The 22,832-nt window shown below is 41.3% G+C and overlaps 1 protein-coding gene across 1 annotated transcript in view; it reads left to right on the forward strand.

The window, feature by feature from the left end:
* Positions 1-22,089, forward strand: part of LOC142260449 (uncharacterized) — a 141,303-nt gene extending 119,214 nt beyond the window's left edge. Inside the window, exon 6 of the mRNA XM_075331926.1 lies at positions 20,685-22,089. Coding sequence (XP_075188041.1) covers positions 20,685-21,991 — 1,307 coding nt within the window. The 3' untranslated portion in view covers positions 21,992-22,089. The remainder of the gene's footprint in view (positions 1-20,684) is intronic.
* Positions 22,090-22,832: the final 743 nt, after the last annotated feature.

Genomic DNA, 22,832 nt, shown 5'->3' on the forward strand with positions numbered 1-22,832 from the left:
TTTTGTATGTTTCCACCCATACATCCTTCAGGACATGATGTTGGTATCCACCTGCACGGCTACTCACACTGGGGTGCTGTCTCTATGGTCTATGTGGCTCTTCCAGGCTCTTGCTGGGTGGCCCTTTTTTTTTACACGCTTGCGTAGAGCTTTTGCCTCATGATCTTGTAATTTTTCATGTTTTGTTATGACCTGTCAGCTTCAGATATATACTTTTTATTTTTACGCTAGTCTGGTTTCCTTTTATACCTCTGTCCTTTAATGTATAGCTGGCACAGTCTTATGATTTTTGGTCTGTCTTTGCATTTCTATCCCTCAGCACATTACGATGTCCGGTGTTCTCTTCTTGGTTATGTGGTGATCACTATTATTTTATAACTTGTCAAAATACTTTCGGGTGGCGTCAAGGGTTGACGCTGGCACTCTTCTTCCTTTTTTCGATCCTCTTGGATCTAGTATTGACATAAGGGTCTTCTTGGATCCGGGTCCAGATGCACTTTCACCATCCATATGGTTATACACATCTGATGCGGGTATATATTTAGACACTTGAAATATATCTTCTGCCTGCACGGCCATCTACACCGGTGCTTCATTTCTATTTTTATTTTGTTCTACTATATCGCTGTCCCAGGCACTGGCTGGGATTCTTTATTGTCGCGCTATGCGCTAGTTCCCACGGTTTTGAACTTTTTTAACCTGTCTGTTCTGGGTACAGACCTTTTTAACGCATGCGCATATCGTCTTTTTCCCACGCTCCTGCTCTTTAGTGAACTACTGTCTGTTCCTGATACACACCTTTTGACGCATGCACAGATCGTTTTTTCCCACGCTCCTGCCCTCTGGTGAACCGCTGTCTTGGTTCTATGGTCAGGAGCTATTGCTATGTGCTCTTACGGTGTTAGTGTTGTCTTTCAGCCTATCAGCGTTACTTACGCTTCTTGTTGGAAATATATTTGAGTAAAAGATACACTCTCTGGTGGCGGCATGGTTTGACGCTGCGGTGTCCTTATACAGTTAGGTCCAGAAATATTTGGACAGTGACACAAGTTTTGTTATTTTAGCTGTTTACAAAAACATGTTCAGAAATACAATTATATATATAATATGGGCTGAAAGTGCACACTCCCAGCTGCAATATGAGAGTTTTCACATCCAAATCGGAGAAAGGGTTTAGGAATCATAGCTCTGTAATGCATAGCCTCCTCTTTTTCAAGGGACCAAAAGTAATTGGACAAGGGACTCTAAGGGCTACAATTAACTCTGAAGGCGTCTCCCTCGTTAACCTGTAATCAATGAAGTAGTTAAAAGGTCTGGGGTTGATTACAGGTGTGTGGTTTTGCATTTGGAAGCTGTTGCTGTGACCAGACAACATGCGGTCTAAGGAACTCTCAATTGAGGTGAAGCAGAACATCCTGAGGCTGAAAAAAAAGAAAAAATCCATCAGAGAGATAGCAGACATGCTTGGAGTAGCAAAATCAACAGTCGGGTACATTCTGAAAAAAAAGGAATTGACTGGTGAGCTTGGGAACTCAAAAAGGCCTGGGCATCCACGGATGACAACAGTGGTGGATGATCGCCGCATACTTTCTTTGGTGAAGAAGAACCCGTTCACAACATCAACTGAAGTCCAGAACACTCTCAGTGAAGTAGGTGTATCTGTCTCTAAGTCAACAGTAAAGAGAAGACTCCATGAAAGTAAATACAAAGGGTTCACATCTAGATGCAAACCATTCATCAATTCCAAAAATAGACAGGCCAGAGTTAAATTTGCTGAAAAACACCTCATGAAGCCAGCTCAGTTCTGGAAAAGTATTCTATGGACAGATGAGACCAAGATCAACCTGTACCAGAATGATGGGAAGAAAAAAGTTTGGAGAAGAAAGGGAATGGCACATGATCCAAGGCACACCACATCCTCTGTAAAACATGGTGGAGGCAACGTGATGGCATGGGCATGCATGGCTTTCAATGGCACTGGGTCACTTGTGTTTATTGATGACATAACAGCAGACAAGAGTAGCCGGATGAATTCTGAAGTGTACCGGGATATACTTTCAGCCCAGATTCAGCCAAATGTCGCAAAGTTGATCGGACGGCGCTTCATAGTACAGATGGACAATGACCCCAAGCATACAGCCAAAGCTACCCAGGAGTTCATGAGTGCAAAAAAGTGGAACATTCTGCAATGGCCATGTCAATCACCAGATCTTAACCCAATTGAGCATGCATTTCACTTGCTCAAATCCAGACTTAAGACGGAAAGACCCACAAACATGCAAGACCTGAAGGCTGCGGCTGTAAAGGCCTGGCAAAGCATTAGGAAGGAGGAAACCCAGCGTTTGGTGATGTCCATGGGTTCCAGACTTAAGGCAGTGATTGCCTCCAAAGGATTCGCAACAAAATATTGAAAATAAAAATATTTTGTTTGGGTTTGGTTTATTTGTCCAATTACTTTTGACCTCCTAAAATGTGGAGTGTTTGTAAAGAAATGTGTACAATTCCTACAATTTCTATCAGATATTTTTGTTCAAACCTTCAAATTAAACGTTACAATCTGCACTTGAATTCTGTTGAAGAGGTTTCATTTCTAATCCAATGTGGTGGCATGCAGAGCCCAACTCGCGAAAATTGTGTCACTGTCCAAATATTTCTGGACCTAACTGTATCTGTTGAGTTTAATACACACACATTAGTAGGGGTTCTCTGCGCTTCCCTGACTCCGGGTTAATGCACGTTCACTCTATACATGCAAACACGTGGTGCATGCGGTTATATATGTATATACACGTATAACTTTAGTTGCTACACACTTCTATGATATACACGGGGTTTTTTTGTGTATTTTTTTGTGTGTATACATTTTTATTGTATGATTTTTCCTTTTTTTACCACAGTTATGGGTTGCTGCATCTGAGCTATTTTTTGATGGATGATACTTGATGTTTTTTTCAGCATCCTCAGAAATTTTATGTATTACGTCACATTTGACAACGTGGCACCCGTTCCCGCCTGTTTTTTTTTTCATTTGAGGGATGGTCTTGTGACTTCACTGTGGCTATATATTGTATGTATGGTCCTACTGGGACAGATTTGATGTTATTTCTATACCTGACGGTCCTGAGGAAGGGGGCAGATGCTCCTGAAACGCGTAGATCTGTATGAAAATAAAGTGACATTGATCTGAACGTCTGAACAAGTGATCTTTTGGCGAGACGACTAGGTCATCGTAGGCTCGTCCCACGGCTACTTCTAGTTGTGGATCAGGATTAGGTCTGAAGTCTAAGATTCCAGCCACTCTGTTACCTTTTTGGTTTCCGCATTTTTTGATCCTCCTCGGTCCTTGAATCCTAACGGGCACATCTGGGGTGGGGACTGATGGATGGGGGCACATCTGGATTGGGGATTGTAGGAAGGATGGATGGGGGCACATCTGGGGTGGGGCTGATGGATTGGAGCACATCTGAGGTGGGGACTGTATGAAGGATAGATGGGGCACATCTGGGGTGGGGACTGATGGATGGGAGCACATCTGGGGTGGAGACTGTAGGATGAATAGGGGCACATCTAGGGTTTTTAAATCCAGTGAAAAAAGTCCACAATGTGTGTCAATCAGTGACGTTTCGGTCCTTTCTTGGACCTTTTAGGACCTTTATCAAGCTCGCACTATAAAGATACATAAGAAAAATACAAAGTGAATATTCTCTCAAAGGTACATGAATATTAGAGCAAAAATAATAAAAAAAAAATTATCTATGTAACAGAAAATAGACACAATTGGAACATGGCCCCGTCCCCAGTGGCTGCAAACTCCCATAATATTCACTTTGTATTTTTCTTATGAATCTTTATAGTGTGAGTTTGATAAAGGTCCAAGGAAGGACCGAAACGTCACTGATTGACACACATTGTGGTCTATATTAACTGGATTTAAAAAATAAAAAAAAATTTGGAAAATATTTTGGATATTTTGAGTGCCAGATTTATTTCTTCACTTTTATTCTGATTTCATGTCAGATAGTGAGAAAAATCTGCAGATGTGTCTTTATAGAGATGGAGGGGAAAACCTGCAGATGTGTCTGTATAGATAGTGGATGGAAACTTCTCGTTTCTCCTACCGACTCCTCAGCCCTGGTGTGGAGGGTGCTGTGGAGGAAGTCACTGTGGAGGTGTCATACAATGCTTGTGGGACACTTTTGTTGGCATTATACATTATGGGGCAATGAAAGGGGAATCTTTTGGGCTTTAAGAGGAAAATTACTTTGTAAGGGTTGTAAAGTTGTGAGAGAGGTTCTTATGACCTAGTTTAATTTTTTTTTTTTATTATTTTTTTTTAGAACTGCATATTTTATTGAATTTTTCAAAACAACAAAGAGAAAATACATGGATATGGCCCGCAAACATGTGAGCAGTAATTTTAAACCATAAATCAGGACACACATCATATTATCCATTGATATATGAGAAACAAAGAATGTGACAAGACAGACAATACAATACTAGACAAGGAGACATAGGGAAGGAGGGGACGGAATAGGGAGGATGAGTATATCAAACTTCCATCAGGACCATGCCGAGCTATCATTCTTTATTGGCCCAGTAAGTATCCCAAAGGGACCAAACACTCAAAATTATCCACCATGTTATTTGACATGGCGGATAGATACTCCATCCTCCTCACATCTTGGATCCTAGAATGGAGATTATTAAGTGAGGGCGGATGGGCTAACCTCCATTTACTGGCAATCAGACACCTGGCTGCTGTGGTTATACAGTATGTAATAGTAACTGCTTCACTCTCCTCGCCAACTGGACAGGTGGAATATTCAATAGATAGAATTTAGGATCTAAGGGTATCTTAAGATCGGCTACTTTGTAAATAAGAGATTGTACCAACTTGCAGAAGCATTGGATATTTGGGCATACCCAGAATATGTGCAGTATATCTCCCCCTGTAGTACCACATCTCCAGCAGTTATCAGGTATAGCCGGATTTAGTTTATGTAGTAGTGGTGGGGTGTGATACCAGTACATGAGTAATTTATACTTATCCTTTATAGACCTAGCACGAGGATGTTTTTGAGGCAGTATCCCAAATCTATTTCCACATACATAAGAGAATGGTCTCACCAAGGAAATCCTCCCATTTACTCATATATGTATGACTTGGCTTATCTTCTGGGTAGGGAGTAATTAAAATGCGATATGTCCGAAATAAGGCCCTTGGTGGAGACCCCAGTTCTGCATAATCTTTCAAAGAGTGTAGGGGTAGAAACTTCTAGGAAGTTAAAAAGGGAGCGCATCAGGTGTCTAACTTGCAGGTACCTATATTGGGAGTTGCCAGGGAGATTAAAACTAGTTGATATGGTGGCGTAGGGGAGAAGGACCCTGGAGTGTGCGTCTACTATGTCAGCAAAACAAAAGAGCTTCCTGTCGAACCATGTCTTAGTCACAGCACCTTGCATACCATTGTCTTGCTAAATTCTACTAAAAAGGGGGCTGAAAACCCGTACTTACAAAGCGCTCACTGATATCCTAATCAGGCACGAATACTAAGATTCTTTATAGCAAGATACTATTTATTTTAATAGCACATGAATAATCAATGGTACATAGGCATTAGAACTACTTCATAATCATAGAATCTTATACAATAACAGAAATATGCATCAACATTACCGTTTATGTTGTAGCAATCCTTTCTCATCGGGACTCGATTAGTGTGAGAAGGAACAACCCGGCCTTTTGCATCACAGGAGCGGTACGTACTCTTCAGCTTCCTGAAAGGGTTCCCTAAATGTCACTAAGCGAGTCCTGTCTCTTTATAGGAAAATTTGTAGTCTGTGTTTTCTGAATGGTTAATTGGTGACCAGCATGTGACAGCTGAGTCATGTTCATGTAACTTGACCACAAGCTGCTGTGGGCACCAGCAGCTTCCTGCACATTTCCTGCACATTTAGCCAGTTGACAACTGGCCGACCACAGTTTCCTGGAGATATTGCAAGGAGCCGTGAATTTTAGATGCTAGCTGAATTATTTATGGATCAAATAATATCTGGGATCACTATCTTTTGATTATGATCCCTATCTCAATCACACTCATTCTTCACAGTGGTATCACAATCAGTCCTTGATCCCAGGGATTATTTTCCATCATCAGTATTCCACTAGAGGAAGATGACTCGGAAAACAGCATACCATGACCAAGAGTATCGCTTTTAATAGGACACTATCATTGACTTTGCCACAAATTTTGATTTCTTGGTTTGTTTGGATAAACGTTGAATAACAAATAGAATCACTTTCACTACTATGTATATTAAAACTAAAAGCAATATTATCTGAAAACCTCCCTGCAAAAGCCCCATTACCCATCCTCCTAACCCCTTAAACCAATTTGCAGGGTTTAGGAAGGAAAAGGTATTCGCCCACCAACTATCTTTATTTACATCATTATCTTTTTGATATTTATCTCTTAATTTTTGTATGTCATTTAGCTTTACTCGTAATTGTAGCTGTCCTTCAGGATCTATGTAATGGCAACAGGCGGGGCCTATTTTCTGACACATTGGGCTGCTGTTAGGTAATCAAGTACCAAAGTATGCTGGTTAGTAACTATAATTAACTGCTGTTGTACAGCTACAGTGGTGTTTACTATATCCAAGATTGCAAAAATTTTATCATCTAGATAATCAGTTGATTCTACTAATTTATCCCACATTTGCATTACCATTGGATATAGGAACAAAGTACTGAAAAACTTATTTGCTGTTCCCATTTGTACCACATGTGGTCGCCCTGATTCCTTTGGTTTATAATCTGCAGCTCTCTTGAATACCATGTGTTTTGGCAAAACCTGAGCATCTAATTGATCATAAGGTACTATAAAGGTAGCTGGGGTCAAACGAGCTAAAGTACAGCTTCCCTTGACTCCTACTGGGAGCCATTTATAGGCATTATACCCACATACCCAATACATTCCTCTAGGTAAATCCCATATAGCTGAGTGTTGCAAAACTAAACGATGAACCAAGTCAACAAAAATACTAACATTTGATAACAAATATCACCCGGACTGTTGTCCAACTGGGCTACAGTATCCTACATCAGGGTTATTACAGGTCGGATAATTTGCTCGATATTCAGAGGTATCATTACATATTAGATTTCCCGATATGTTACTACAAGTTTCACTAGTCCCATTTATGAACATATTGGCATAAGGCCATAACATATCATGAATTGTCCTTTCCACTAAGCTGGGTTTAAAAGCATCAAAAGTATTTACAGTTGTCCCAAAACTTATTTTTATATCCTCCATAGGGAGGAATCCCAGGTTAGTCAGTCCAGTCTTATTTCTTGGCACCCAAATTCCTCCCTTAAAAGCCAGATATTGTAAATTAGTGACTGTTCCACTCAAATTGCCTTGCCACCATGGAAGATTGATCCATCCCACTACGGGAATGGGTACTGTAGTATTCCATAGTCGAACAATTTGAGTGTCTTTATCAGCAAGATGATCAGAACAACTTTTCCACTTTAGGATTTTCTCCATTGATACCGGATAGCCAGATAAGGGATACTGGTGGCTGTAACCAGAGAATGTGTACAGATCCAGCAATCTGTGTGTTGACTACTGTTCAGTTAATCAGTTAAAATGTGATGGTGCATCAGAAATTTATTCGCCACCGGTTCCTCCTGATGTAGACTTGTCCATCCAACGACCAAAGAGGCAAACATCAAACACAGGAATTTCTCCATCTCATCACTATCGAGCTCTTCCCAGTAACCAATACCATGGATTCTGCTTATTTACAACACCATCTGCAAATAAAGATACACTATTATTCTCGTAAATAACATTTTTCTTGTGGAACATATTCCCACTTCTCCACTCCTGGTCTTATTATCAGGAGAGTACGATCTTTTCCGACCGCTATTACCTCTGCCTCTGACCGCGGTCCTTGGAGGTTTTGAATCCATATTTTTGCTCCTACATTTGTAATATTAGAGGATCCAAAACCTTTCATACCCCGTATTGTTAATTCTGCTGGGGCAGTTCTTTCTCTTATTTCAGACAAGTTTATTGGGATTATCAACATCTGAGCCACCTTCTGGTGTTTCACCAATATCAAAGGTTCATTTCCCAAATTTAGCATCAGTACCTTGATTTCTCCCTGATAATCAGCATATATTACCCCTCCCACCACTATGGCTCCTTTTAACACTAAACTAGAACAAGTGGCTATTTAACCATAATGATCCTTTGGCATCTGGCAACCCAATCCTGTTAAAATTGGTTTTACCTTACCTGGGGGTACCACGACAGTTTCCAATGTACTGAGGTCTAAACCTGCTGAATAAGGTGTCGCTCTTTCTGGGAGTTTTGCCTCTTCTTCCACTTTCCAATAAATGAGTGTACTCACTACTGTGCCTCATGAATAGTAAAGGCCCAGTCACACTAAACAACTTACCAGCGATCCCAACAACGATCAAACCTGATAGGGATCGCTGGTAAGTTGCTAGGAGGTTGCTGGTGAGATGTCACACTGCGACGCTCCAGCGATCCCACCAGCAACCTGACCTGGCAGGGATTGCTGGAGCGTGGCTACACGAGTTGCTGGTGAGCTCACCAGCAACCAGTGACCAGCCCCCAGCGCCGCGTGGAAGATGCTGCGCTTGGTAAATATCGGGTAACCAACCCGATATTTACCTTGGTTACCAGTGCACGCAGCTACACGTGCAGAGAGCAGGGAGCAGCGCACACCGCTTAGCGCTGGCTCCCTGCTCTCCTAGTTACAGCACACATCGGGTTAATTACCCGATGTGTGCTGCAGCTAAATGTGCACAGAGCAGGGAGCAGCGCACACCGCTTAGCGCTGGCTCCTTGCTCTCCTAGTTACAGCACACATCGGGTTAATTACCCGATGTGTGCTGCAGCTACATGTGCACAGAGCAGGGAGCAGCGCACACTGCTTAGCGCTGGCTCCTTGCTCTCCTAGTTACAGCACACATTGGGTTAATTACCCGATGTGTGCTGCAGCTACATGTGCACAGAGCAGGGAGCAGCGCACACTGCTTAGCGCTGGCTCCTTGCTCTCCTAGTTACAGCACACATCGGGTTAATTACCCGATGTGTGCTGCAGCTAAATGTGCACAGAGCAGGGAGCAGCGCACACCGCTTAGCGCTGGCTCCTTGCTCTCCTAGTTACAGCACACATCGGGTTAATTACCCGATGTGTGCTGCAGCTACATGTGCACAGAGCAGGAGCCGGCACTGACAGTGAGAGCAGAGGAGGCTGGTAACAAAGGTAAATATCAGGTAACCAAGGACAGGGCTTCTTGGTTACCCGATGTTTACATTGGTTACCAGCCTCCACAGAAGCCGGCTCCTGCTGCCTGCACATTTAGTTGTTGCTGTCTCGCTGTCACACACAGCGATCTGTGCTTCACAGCGGGACAGCAACAACTAAAAAATGGCCCAGGACATTCAGCAACAACCAACGACCTCACAGCAGGGGCCAGGTTGTTGCTGGATGTCACACACAGCAACATCACTAGCAACATCGCTGCTACGTCACAAAAGTTGTTCGTTAGCAGCGATGTTGCTAGCGATGTTGCTAGCGATGTTGCTTAGTGTGACGGGGCCTTAAGATTTGGTGTCAACATCCTCATGAGAGGAGTCATAGAATCTGTGATAGGTCTATTGTTTATTATCTGTAGGGCTTCACTGAGATTGTCTCTCCATTGTCCATACTGTTTGTCTGATTGATTTACTTTTTTCAAGGTGGATTTCAACAACCCATTCATTCTTTCCACCAGACCAGCAGCCTGGGGATACTATGGCATATGATACACCCATTGAATGTTATGCTCTTGGGCATAATCTTTTATCTTCTGTCCAGTAAAATGAGAACCATTATCTGATTGTACCTGCAATGGCACTCCATAGTATTGAGTGATGATTTCTAAAGTTCTCTCAGTACTCCACTGGATTGCTGCCTTACAGGGAAAACCAACCATCAAACCTGAGTATGTGTCTACTGCAGTGCAGACGTATTTACACCCTCTGCTTTCTGGCAATGGACCAATGAAATCCATCTGCCAAATTTGTGCAGGCAATTGTCCTCGACCTATGTGTCCCATTACTGTATGTGGAACCTCCCTGTTTTGTGAATGTTGGCACACTGGACAGTGTAGAATTGTTTCTTTAATGATATCAAGAGTAAGAGGCACACCGCTTTCCTGAGCCCACCTGTAAGTGGCTTTTTTCTCCCAAATGTCCACTTTTCTGGTGTGCCCAAACAGCTGTACCTTGCAACCATGCCTCTTTTTCCTTGTCAACTGTTGGACTGACTTGTCTGATGGCTGCTGCTTTATCTGCTTCTGAATTAAACAAACGTTCAAGTGAGTTAGTAGGGACATGAGCATCGACATGAAATACAGTGGTCTTGGTAAATTGAATAATCTCTTCATTGTCTTGCCACACCTCCTTGCCCCAAATCTCTTTTCTATGAATTAACCAATTGTGTTTTTTCCATCCCATCATCCATGTGGCTAATCCATTTGCTACTGACCAGGAATCAGTAAAAAGATGACATTCTTTTCCTTGTTCAAAAGATAATGACAAGAATATGGCATAGAGTTCTGCATATTGGCTACTTTTGCCTTCCCCTTCTACTGACAGAAATTTTTCCAATCTGGGATTATATGCAACACTTTTCCACAACCTTTTCCCACTCGCATAACGAGCCGATCCGTCTGTGAACCATGCATGTGTTTGTTGTGGTTTAGTTAAATCTTCATATGCTTTCCCCCACCTCACTCCTCTAGCATAGCAGCTTTGCTGGAAAAATGTTTCCTCAGCTACCCCTGTCACTTTCTCATGTAGAGTAGCGATCCCGCCTTCTTCCTTCTTGGCCCTTTCCGAAATGTTCCATTTAATGATACTTTGCACCTGGGCGTGCCCCACCCTATTGGTTTTAGGATTGGACAACACCCACTGCATTATAGGTATTGCTGGTCTCAGCAATACCTCATGTTCAATGGTTAATTGTTCGGTCTCTATCAGAGCCCAATAACAAGCTAACAATTGCTGTTCAAAAGGAGTGTATTTTTCTCCAGCATCTGGTAATTTTCTATTCCAAAATCCAAGAGGAACTCTTCCCCCCCCCCCTTGTTTTTGCCAAAGTGACCAATTGGCATACATATGCTGAACTGACACATGCAGCTCCATGGGTCCTGACAACATTGGCCATAGATCCACAGCTTGTTGTATCGCTTCCTTGACCATCTCAAACGCATTTTGCTGTTCCTCTCCCCAGTGGAACTCTTATTTTTTCCTCGTTACTTTGTACAAAGGAGCCAACATTTGCCCCAAATGAGGGATATGTTGTCTCCAAAAACTACACAATCCAATATATGACCGAGTCTCTTGTTTGGATTTAGGGACCGGAAAATTAATAATTTTCTGTCTGGCATTGGGCAAGATCTCTCTGTGCCCCTTGTTCCACTGAATCCCTAGAAATTTTACCACCTGAGACGGTCCTTGAATTTTGGCATCATTGATTTCCCATCCTTTACTCCTCATATGAGCAACCAGTTTTGTCAATTGATCTTTCACACTTTGCTCATCTTGTCCTTGTATCATTATATCATCGATATAATGTGAGCTCTGCATTTCTGATGATAGATCAAATCCATCCAAATGCTCTGCCACCGTCCGGTGACAGATTGTGGGGCTATGTAGCCATCCTTGGGGTAACCTGGTAAAGGTATATGGTCTCCCTAACCAAGTGAATGCAAATTGATCTTGAGCCTTCTCTTCTATAGGTATAGTAAAGAAAGCATTTGCCAAATCAATTACTGCATACCAAGTTCCGGAGTGAGTCTGAATATTTTCCACAATCGTTATTGTATCCGGAACTGCAGCTGTCAAAGGAGGAGTATTCTTGTTTAACTCCCTATAATCAACTGTCATGCGCCAGGAGCCATTACTCTTTTTAACTGGCCAGACAGGATTATTCCATGCGGTAGTAGTAGGGCGCATTACCCCAGTTTCTACCAATTCTTTAATGGTTTCTCTTATCTCTCTGTGACCTCCTGGTATTTGATATTGTTTTATAGCTACCATTTTTGTAGCTGGAGGCACATGTACAGGGGGCATTTTGACTTTGCCCACCACCACTGGTCGCATTTCCTTATGACAAGACTTAACCCCAAAGGAGAATTTTCCTTCTGTTAGATTAAGAGTCACCCCTTTTAGGACATCAATTCCCATAAAAATAATAATAAATTCTGGTATAGGAACTACCAGCACCGTATACTTCTTGATAGGTAAATTACCTATCTTCAAAGCTACCTGTGTCTGAACCCCGGTGATCACTTGACCACCTAGTCCAGCAATTTTTACTCGAGGTCCTTTTATTTTTTCTGGGTTTCCATGAATTAAAGTAGCCTCCGCCCCCGTGTCAATCAAAGCTGGGACTCTTTGAACATTTCCCCCTTTCCAATGTATGCTAAGATTGATGTAGGGACGTTCGTCCCTTTTTATCAATAGGTGGGCTTGGCTGGCTACCTATGGTAAATCACTTCCTTTTGAACTTTCATTTACACAGACTTCAGTCTGTGTATTAGCCCTTCCTTCCGTGACCTTTGTGGCCACGGCTGCAGCCAGTTCTTCCCATGGATAAACTGACTGAAAATCTTCCCAAGACACTTTCTTTGGGTTTTTTTTCCCCTTTTCCCTCTGATTTCTTTACCTTGGGGGTTTTTGAGCCCCCTTCCACATCTGTAGTGGTCAGTTTCTTTGCGGATAGAACTTTCTGTTTGTACAACTTCCATAATTCTCCTGTCTCATTTCCATCAATCCTTTCCTTATTGATCCTGGCTTTAAGCAAAGCCTGGAACATGTTTTTGCGAGACACCCGTGGGGCCTCCCCTACTGATTTCTCTTTCCAATCAGGATTATTTGGCTTACTGTTACCAACATGGCCTCCAGGGGACGATTTATCCCACTGTCCCATATAGTGTAACTCCCTCATCCTCCCTAGAACTACACCGATTAATTCTCCAGTCAGCGCTACAGTTAAGGTTAAAATAACTGTTTTGTATGCTGGAGGAGCATGTTTAACCAGCCTATTTCTTATGCTGGTTCTCAATGAGTACTGGAGATAGTCATCATCCATTCCCAAAAGAGGAAGAGCATTCCTCATTGCTTCTTCCTTCAGCCTTTCCATACCATCTTTTAAGGTATACCAAGGTTTATCATTGATAGGAAAGTCTGCTTCTGATGGGTATTTGTCCAGAAAAGCATGGACTAAGATCATGATTAAGTTTTGAGTACCATGCTCATTATGATCAACAAAATAATTTATTGATCTATGAATTACTGGGTCCCGAGACATGGTGACAAATTCTGCCACGTCTCCGGCGTCAAAGCGCACTCCACCTCCTCCGAAATCGTGCACCCTGACCAACCAGGGCATTTCTCCTTCTCCTGGTTTTTGTCTAAACTGTGTTAAAATGCTATCAACTTCTCCCTGAGAGTAATCTTCAATGGTTACTCGATTTTTTACATGAGAAATCGTTCTCTCATTTGTGATGGCATTACCATCTTCGTCATATTGCAGATTTACCTGACCATCCCGGACATGTTCCCGGATGATATCATTCTCTGTCCTCTCTAGGCGCCTCCTTACTGGGTTAGCCTGAATCTTCCCTTTATGGTAATCCTCATCAGATGATGATGAATCCCACACATCCCCATCCCAAGTATCGGGATCCCAGTTTACAGAAGCTGAGGCAATACTTTTATGTACTTTGGTTTTATTTTTTTCCTCTTCTTTTCTTGTACTTATTTTGAGCAATTTTTACAGCAGCTTTTTCTGCCACATTCTGATAATGTTCCAATTTATCCTTCAACAGTCTGGTATTACATTCCAGAACTGTTTTCTGGCCACCTAATTCTATCATCTTTTGTTTTAGCTGGGAACCTTTCTTCTGCATCTTTAGATTACGCTCATGCATCTCGCGATATGCACTTGCCAAAATCCAGATGCGCCGTCCTAAAGACACTACATCACCTGCTTTCAAAGGGACACTACTGAGTACATTCACAAAATCAGTAGGTTCACTACCCTTGAGCTTATTCTGCCATTGTTCTGCCAATCCACAATTGACCAATTCATGTACTATAAGATTGTAGGGACCCTCAGTCAAGCCGGGGATCTCCACAACAACCTCCTTAACATTATCCTTACGTTTTCTGAACATTTTGACACTATGCAAAAAGATGTTTTTAATTTCCAAATTACAAAAATTCGTTAATTACTTCTTGTAGAAGTAATCCTGCCGACTACGCCAATTTATGTCTTGCTAAATTCTACTAAAAAGGGGGCTGAAAGCCCGTACTTACGAAGCGCTCACTGATATCCTAATCAGGCACGAATACTAAGACTCTTTTATAGCGAGATACTATTTATTTTAATAGTACATGAATAATCAATAGTACATAGGCATTAGAACTACTTCATAGTCATAGAATCTTATACAATAACAGAAATATGCATCAACATTACCGTTTATGTTGTAGCATTCCTTTCTCATCGGAGGGACTCGATTAGTGTGAGAAGGAACAACTTAGCCTTTTGCATCACAGCAGCGGTACGTACACTTCAGCTTCCTGGAAGGGTTCCCTAAATGTCACTAAGCGAGTCCGGTCTCTTTATAGGAAAATTTGTAGTCTGTGTTTTCTGAATGGTTAATTGGTGACCAGCATGTGACAGCTGAGTCATGTTCATGTAACTTGACCACAAGCTGCTGTGGGCACCAGCAGCTTCCTGCACATTTCCTGCACATTTAGCCAGTTGACAACTGGCCGACCACAGTTTCCTGGAGATATTGCAAGGAACCGTGAATTTTATAAAAATTTTTCCTTACACCTGTTTTCAACTAACCACAAGTTTCCTGACTGTGGAACTGTAAACGTTACTCATTACCTCATTATTGTGGTTTTGCTTAAGATCTGTTTGACACGTATTCTTCATCATAATAAATAATAATAAAGTTTATTTATATAGCGCCAACATATTCCGCAGCACTTTACAATCCGGTGGGGGTTGTATAGACAAATACAAAACAAAATGGCACATAATTCAACAGCTACAGTAGGAATGAGGGCCCTGCTCAAAAGCTTACAATCTATGGGGAAGAAGGGGGACACAAAAGGTGAAGCACACTCATCATGGTAAAAATGGGTCAGCCAGAGGACATCTCTCTTTGATACTGAATTATTGATGGATCAAATAATATCTGGGATCACTATCTTTTGATTATGATCCCTATCTAAATCACACTCATTCTTCAGTCATATCACATTGGTATCACAACTATCTGGCATCTTGGGTTTAAAAAGAAAGGAAGTCAAAGGAGAGCGTTCAGATTTAAGTGGACATTTTTTTACACAACAATCCCAGATCTTCTTAGTGAAGGCTATAGGGCCCAGAGTATGTGGGTCAGGCTTATTAGATGAGCTACCCCAGAGATAAGAGTTGGGATGCGTTGGGGCTAGCCATAGCTTCTATATTTCCATCCATCTAGAGAAGGCACAGCGATTAGACCATGCAGGGATGTGACATAAGTGTACTGCCCAGTAATATTTAGTTATATCAGGAACCCCCAGGCCTCCTCTCAGTCTACAGTCCAGCAAAGTAATTTGTTTAATTCTATGTCTCTTCTGGGCCCAAACGAATTGACTTACAATGGACTGTATATTGCGTAACTCTTTGTATGGCACACACACCTGAAGGGTCTCAAATAAATAAAGCACCTTTGGCACAACAGACATTTTGACAGCGGAGATTCTTCCAAATAAAGACAGTGGGAGCTTGTTCCAATTGAGTAGTAGTCTTTTTAGTTCAGTAAATCTAGGATAGTTATGTTGATTTAAGAGCTTATACTTAGATGTTAGTTGTATCCCCAAGTAAGTCAAGGATGTATCTTTCCATTTATAGTTGTAATTTTCTCGCAAGGAGGACACCCACGCCTACGGAATATTAAGGGGTAGAGCCTCCGTTTTGCTCTGATTGACCTTATACCCTGACAGCCTTCTAAATTGTAATAAGAGTATGCAAATTCGGAAGGGTGATATGTGGACGGGACAATATCAATAAAACATCATCTGCATATAAAGATAACTTAAACTCTTTGTTTCGCACCAATACCCCACAGATATAAGGGTCCATGCGAATAGCAGCAGCCAATGGCTCAATGCACATAACAAAGAGAAGGGGGGACAGTGGACATCCCTGACGAGTGCCGTTGTGTATCTGAAACGGTTGGGATGTGGCATAAGGAAGCTTGACCGAAGCTGAGGGGCATGAATATAGACTTTTCAGGGCAGTAATAAATGCATCCAAAATGACGCAACGTCTCAAACATGAAGGCCATCCCAGACGGTCAAATGCCTTCTCCGCATCCAAACTGAGGAGTGCCTCATTCTCCATCTTATTGACAACCTCCACTAAGTTAATAATCTTCCTGGTGTTGTCCCCTCCCTGTCTACATGGGACAAAACCCACCTGGTCTTTATGTATTAGGTGAGGGAGTAGGACCGAAAGGCGTAGGGGCAATAATTTAGTAAAACATTTTAAATACACATTAAGGAGTGCTATGGGCCTGTAATTGGCACATTCCATAGCATCCTTCCCTGGTTTGGGTATAAGTGTAATATATGAATGTTACATACTTGTGGGTATAGGGGAGCCCATAAGGAAACCATTAAATAGTTTAACTAAATAGGCGGTGAGTCGATCCGCAAATGCCTTGTAATAGAAGTACGTCAGACTGTCTGGACTCGGCGACCTCCTATTAGAAAGTAATTTAAGCACCTCTCCCACCTCTTCACCCGTGATTTCTTTATTCAGTGTATCTATAGCACTCCTAGTAAGAGTAGGTAGCTCGAGAAAAGAGTGAATCAATTTCCTCTGTTTTCCTGGGTCTGCGGGAAGGGAGCTAGGCAAGGAATACAGTTTAGACAGATAATCCTGGAAGATCTTTGCAACTTTAGTAGGGTAATAGAGGATATTCCCCCCCCACATCTCTTAAGGCATAAACGGATGAGTTCCCTCTATCCTGACCTAGAGTAATCTTAATTATATTTTTATTTTTGGGGTGAGGGGGTGCCAATTAGAACTTGCACTATGGGGTCCCATGATTTCTATGTACGCCTCTGTTCGTCCCCTTAAAGAAAAACAATTGAATAGAACGAATTGTCCTCAAAAAGACTTTCAAAAATACAACATTGTTGACTAAACCAATTCTCAAATGACGGAAAAATAAGCATTATGGCGTCCAAATTGTGAAGACAAAACAATGAAGGAAATCCCAATGTCATAATGTACCACACTAAGTGGCTCCTGCCACGTCTGCTTCTATCCCTGCTGAACTGACTCTAGGTCAGCACGGCGATATAGGAGGCGTAGAGGCCATGCATCGATTGGTCTCAGGTGCCATACAGCTCTGGTAGCATAAGCGTCTATCTAGAACCTTCCACATGACTTTTCCTTCTGTCCGTGACTTTTACATTATTTATTTTACAGCTTTGAGATTCAGGGAAAAGATATGCAGAACTCTGCAGACACAATGGAAAAAGGAGAAATGGATGTGCGGGGTGATGAACGGAGTAGAGACCTTTCCACAGGTAACCCTCCTCAATGAAGTGTCACCATTAAATAACATAGAGAACAGTCACATTTCCAGCTGCAAGGAGAAAATGAAGTTACGTTCTCCCTACTGCCACTCGTATACAGTCACTGATGAAGTGTGGGAAACAGACTTACCGCTCACAGGCTGTCAGCCAAGTAACAAGCGGGTTGATTACTGTGCACTCACTATGTAGTGAGTGGTGACTGTTTCAGCCTCTCCCACTGTGCTGGTAACTGGAAGCAAGCTGCTGCTGGGAGAATGTAACTGCATTTTCTCCTTGCAGTTACTGTGTCACAATCCCTCCGCTGTCTTGTACGCAGTGAGTGACGATTTTGCCTCTCTATGGAATCAGGGCCGTGCCAAGCTGTTAGTTTGTTGAGCAACAATTCAGTTCAACCTGAAACTGGGAGGTGCTTGGTTTCTTCAAGGGTTCCCTGTTCTGAGTGATCAGTTGCTTAGCTGAGTAGTCAGTCCCAAACCCAGGGTATCCTGGAGGTGTAAAGGTAGCTGGAGCAGGGACCCCAAAAATGGCCCACAGACTAGGGTCCGTTTGCTGTTCCTTATCCCAGAGGTAGGCTTGATGGTATCCAGGTCTGGACGGCCAGCTTAACCCTAACTCCTGTCCAAACCCTGATCTAACACTCCCTCTCCCCCCAGCTGGAGTGGAGATGCAAACTCCACAAATACCACAGACACAGGAAAAAAACAAGACTCATACACACTGCACACAAAAAGAAGACACAGTATGTGTATCGGAGGGAATAAAGTATAAGGAAGGAAGTAAATGTACAACGGGGAAACTTCCACAACACTCAAACAGCAATATACTGGTCACCAAGAATAGGATCGCCACAAAGACCGGAATCACAGGAGCATAAGCTGTAGCTATCATCTGCAGCAACAAACAGACTCTCAAACCTTAAATAGGGAGAAGACCGGTGAATAGAAATTAGCCTTCTGAGTCTCAAGGAGCCACACACCACTCCACAGGAATTAACGCAGGACTGGAAAGCAGTGGAAAAAACTCAGCTGAGGCTGAGCAACTAAGATCAGGTTGTCTGTGAACAGAGTCCGATGCCGCAGCGTCACCCCGCGATTGTGGGCCTGAACACCACATGACACGGGGCATTGGTTATCTGTTCTCTGATCTATAGCTGCCAGACCTTGGACCTCCTCTGACCATCCATTTGCCCTGATCCACTATCCTCCTTATATTCTGACCCCAGACCGGACTACGCCTTTGTCTTTCCCCTTAGTTCACGCCATGCTCTCTTTGTATCTGACCCCAGAACATTTGATAACCCTGCCTCACGGTTTGTCCATGCAGTGACTAGTGTCACACACTGTTCCAATAAACAAGATAGATATCATTTATTTGCTAGGTACTCAGATTACCACTATATCTGCAGGTAAATAGTGTTTTTGTAGCTGTCAGGTTTTCTTTAACCCCTTCTTGATATGTAACATATTATTAGATCCTATTACTTATTGCGGGCTCAGAAGCTGAGTCTCCATTATTGACAGATGATGCCTGGGTTATTCAGTGGAGGTAAGCTTCACCCACTGCTGTTAACTTTCAATCTTTGACAGCAGCATTCGCAGCACGTAGCCAATGGGGTACAATGTTCAACATATCCAACGCCTTCAGCAACATTTATCATTGGGTTCGTTAGGGGTCGCCATATTAGCTGGGGGTCTGCTAAAGACCACTTGCCCAATATAGGAGTACTCCTATGATCTCCACACCTAGATACATTCCTTCAGTGGTGTAGATTTCAAAATGAGATTTGTGGGGTGTGTTTCCACTGTTTAGACACATCAAGCGCTTTACAAACGTGACATGGCATCCTCTATTTCTGCCAATTTTGTTCTCCAAAAGTCAAATGGTGCTCCTTCCCTTCCGAGTCTTGGGGTATCGGCGTACACACGAGAAATTGCACAACAGAATTTTATGGTCCATTTTCTCATCTTACCCTTGGGAAAATGAAAATTTGTGATTAAAGCAACACTTTTGTGGGAAAAATGTAAATCTTTATTTTTTTCCCTCCACATTGCTTTAATTTCTGTGACGCATTACTGCTGTAGGAATATTACAAAAAAAGGATAAATACATAGCTAATGTGAAAAATGAGTAAAAAGACAGTCATTGCATTACTGCTTTCGATATATTTGCAAAGAGAGATTCTTAGCTTATGTATTGGCCAATCCATGTGAGCCCGATAACCTCGACAAGGTGATCTCATTATATTGGGAACCTAATCTTTAAATGCCTCTGTGGGATTAAAAATCTGCATATCTGGGCAGATGGGTTCCTGGCTAAATAAGATGGTAGACACATCTATAGGCTATAGGGCAGAGTGCTTGGTCAGGTGCTTGTCAAGGTTATCGGGCTCACATGGATTGGTCAATAGATAAGCTAAGAATCTCACTTTACAAATATCTCTAAAGCAGTAATGCAATGCATATATAGTTTTACTCATTTTTCTCATTTACTCATTTACCTATGTATTAATCCCGTTTGTCTAATATTTCTACAGCAGTAATGCAATGCCAAAGTATCCTTATATTATTGAGTGCAACTGGATATGCTTTTGTAGATATATTTTATTGAATGTCGTTTTGAGCACTTTGAAGGGTGCAGTTTTTAAAATATTTTCGGTATTTTCTGTCACATAGGCCTTTTAAAGTACAAAACTATACACTTTGGAATTCGTATGGATTTATGTGTGCCTGTGTATGTTTGAGGTTATATTATTAAAAGCTTATAACTTCAATTTTATTTATGGCAGATGACTGTACCAGGAGGTCAACACAGAATGCTAAGGGAAGTGAAAGTCACAAAGAAGAGAAGCCATATTCATGTTCAGAATGTGAGAAATGTTTTGCTAAGAAATCAAGTCTCATTAGACATGAGAGAATTCACACAGGAGTGAACCCATATTCATGTGCAGAATGTGGAAAATGTTTTGCTCTGAAAGCACATCTTATTAGACATGAGAGAATTCACACAGGAGTGAAGCCATATTCATGTTCAGAATGTGAGAAATGTTTTGCTGACAAATCAGATCTCATTACACATGAGAGAATTCACACAGGAGTGAAGCCATATTCATGTTCAGAATGTGGGAAATGTTTTACTTTTAAATCAAGTCTTGTTAAACATTTGAGAATTCACACAGGAGAGAAGCCATATTCATGTTCAGAATGTGAGAAATGTTTTGCTTCCAAATCCGATCTCATTACACATGAGAGAATTCACACAGGAGAGAAGCCATATTCATGTTCAGAATGTGGGAAATGTTTTTTCCGGCAATCACATCTCATTACACATAAGAGAATTCACACAGGAGAGAATTCATATTCATGTTCAGAATGTGGGAAATGTTTTGCTCTGAAAGCACATCTTATTAGACATGAGAGTATTCACACAGGAGTGAAGCCATATTCATGTTCAGAATGTGAGAAATGTTTTGCTGACAAATCAGATCTCATTACACATGAGAGAATTCACACAGGAGTGAAGCCATATTCATGTTCAGAATGTGGGAAATGTTTTACTTTTAAATCAAGTCTTGTTAAACATTTGAGAATTCACACAGGAGAGAAGCCATATTCATGTTCAGAATGTGAGAAATGTTTTGCTTCCAAATCCGATCTCATTACACATGAGAGAATTCACACAGGAGAGAAGCCATATTCATGTTCAGAATGTGGGAAATGTTTTTCCCGGCAATCACATCTCATTACACATAAGAGAATTCACACAGGAGAGAATTCATATTCATGTTCAGAATGTGGGAAATGTTTTGCTGAGAAATCAAGTCTTATTAGACATGAGAGAATTCACACAGGAGAGAAGCCATATTCATGTTCAGAATGTGGGAAATGTTTTACTTTGAAATCAAGTCTTGTAAATCATTTGAGAATTCACACAGGAGAGAAGCCATATTCATGTTCAGAATGTGAGAAATGTTTTGCTTCCAAATCAGAGCTCATTACACATGAGAGAATTCACACAGGAGAGAAGCCATATTCATGTTCAGAATGTGGGAAATGTTTTACTTTGAAATCAAATCTTGTAAAACATTTGAGAATTCACACAGGAGAGAAGCCATATTCATGTTCAGAATGTGAGAAATGTTGTGCTTCCAAATCAGAGCTCATTACACATGAGAGAATTCACACAGGAGAGAATTCATATTCATGTTCAGAATGTGGGAAATGTTTTGCTGAGAAATCAAATCTTATTAGACATGAGAAAATTCAAACAGGAGTGAAGCCATAGTCATGAATAGAATGTCTGTTTTAGTAAATCTTAATAGACTTTTACTATCTGTTAATAAAGAGTTCATTTTATGTCATTACGGTTGTGCACTTTTTATGATGGATCATTTACAAACTATTCATCGTTTTACACATTTTTTTCTTAATATTTGATAGAGAGAAAAAACGTTTTTTTTGTTTTTAGTCAAGTTGTACTCTTTATTCATCCATTTGTGTACTGTTTGAATGAGAGCAGAATTCGTTTTGTTAAATCTACACTCCATTTTGTCTTTGTATGTACTGTGTCTCCCTTGGTGTAATGCAGCAGAGACCTCTGTTTACTTTAGATAAGGACTTGTATAGTTTCAATTTCTTTGTTAAAAGTGAAGTTCAGGAATGTGAAACTAAAAAGTTTATATAGGTGATGATGATGTATTATTTTATTTGTTTGAGACAAAGGGAGAGCTACTTCTGATACTTTGTCTTAGAGAGGCGTATCCTATACATACATACATACATACATACATACATACATATATATATATATATACATATACATGATCTTTATAATTTAATTAGGACCACACACACACAATCTTATATGTCCCATGCTGAATGGTGACAACAAAATCTAGTGCCTCAACAGCGACCCACTATTCCTGAGAACCGCTGATCCAACCACCTTGTCTTCCTCAGAAAGGCAACTCAAGCTGTATCAAAAGGTAAGAAGCTTATTCTTACAATATTCGAATTTGATAAATGGACTATTTTGCAAATTTTCCTACCTGCAAAGAATGGAGAGGGCTGTAATTTTTATTGTAGGTAACTTCAACTGTGACAGAATAAAAAAAACAATACAGAAA

Source organism: Anomaloglossus baeobatrachus, unplaced genomic scaffold, assembly GCF_048569485.1.
Source record: "Anomaloglossus baeobatrachus isolate aAnoBae1 unplaced genomic scaffold, aAnoBae1.hap1 Scaffold_106, whole genome shotgun sequence".
Classification (NCBI taxonomy): domain Eukaryota; kingdom Metazoa; phylum Chordata; class Amphibia; order Anura; family Aromobatidae; genus Anomaloglossus; species Anomaloglossus baeobatrachus.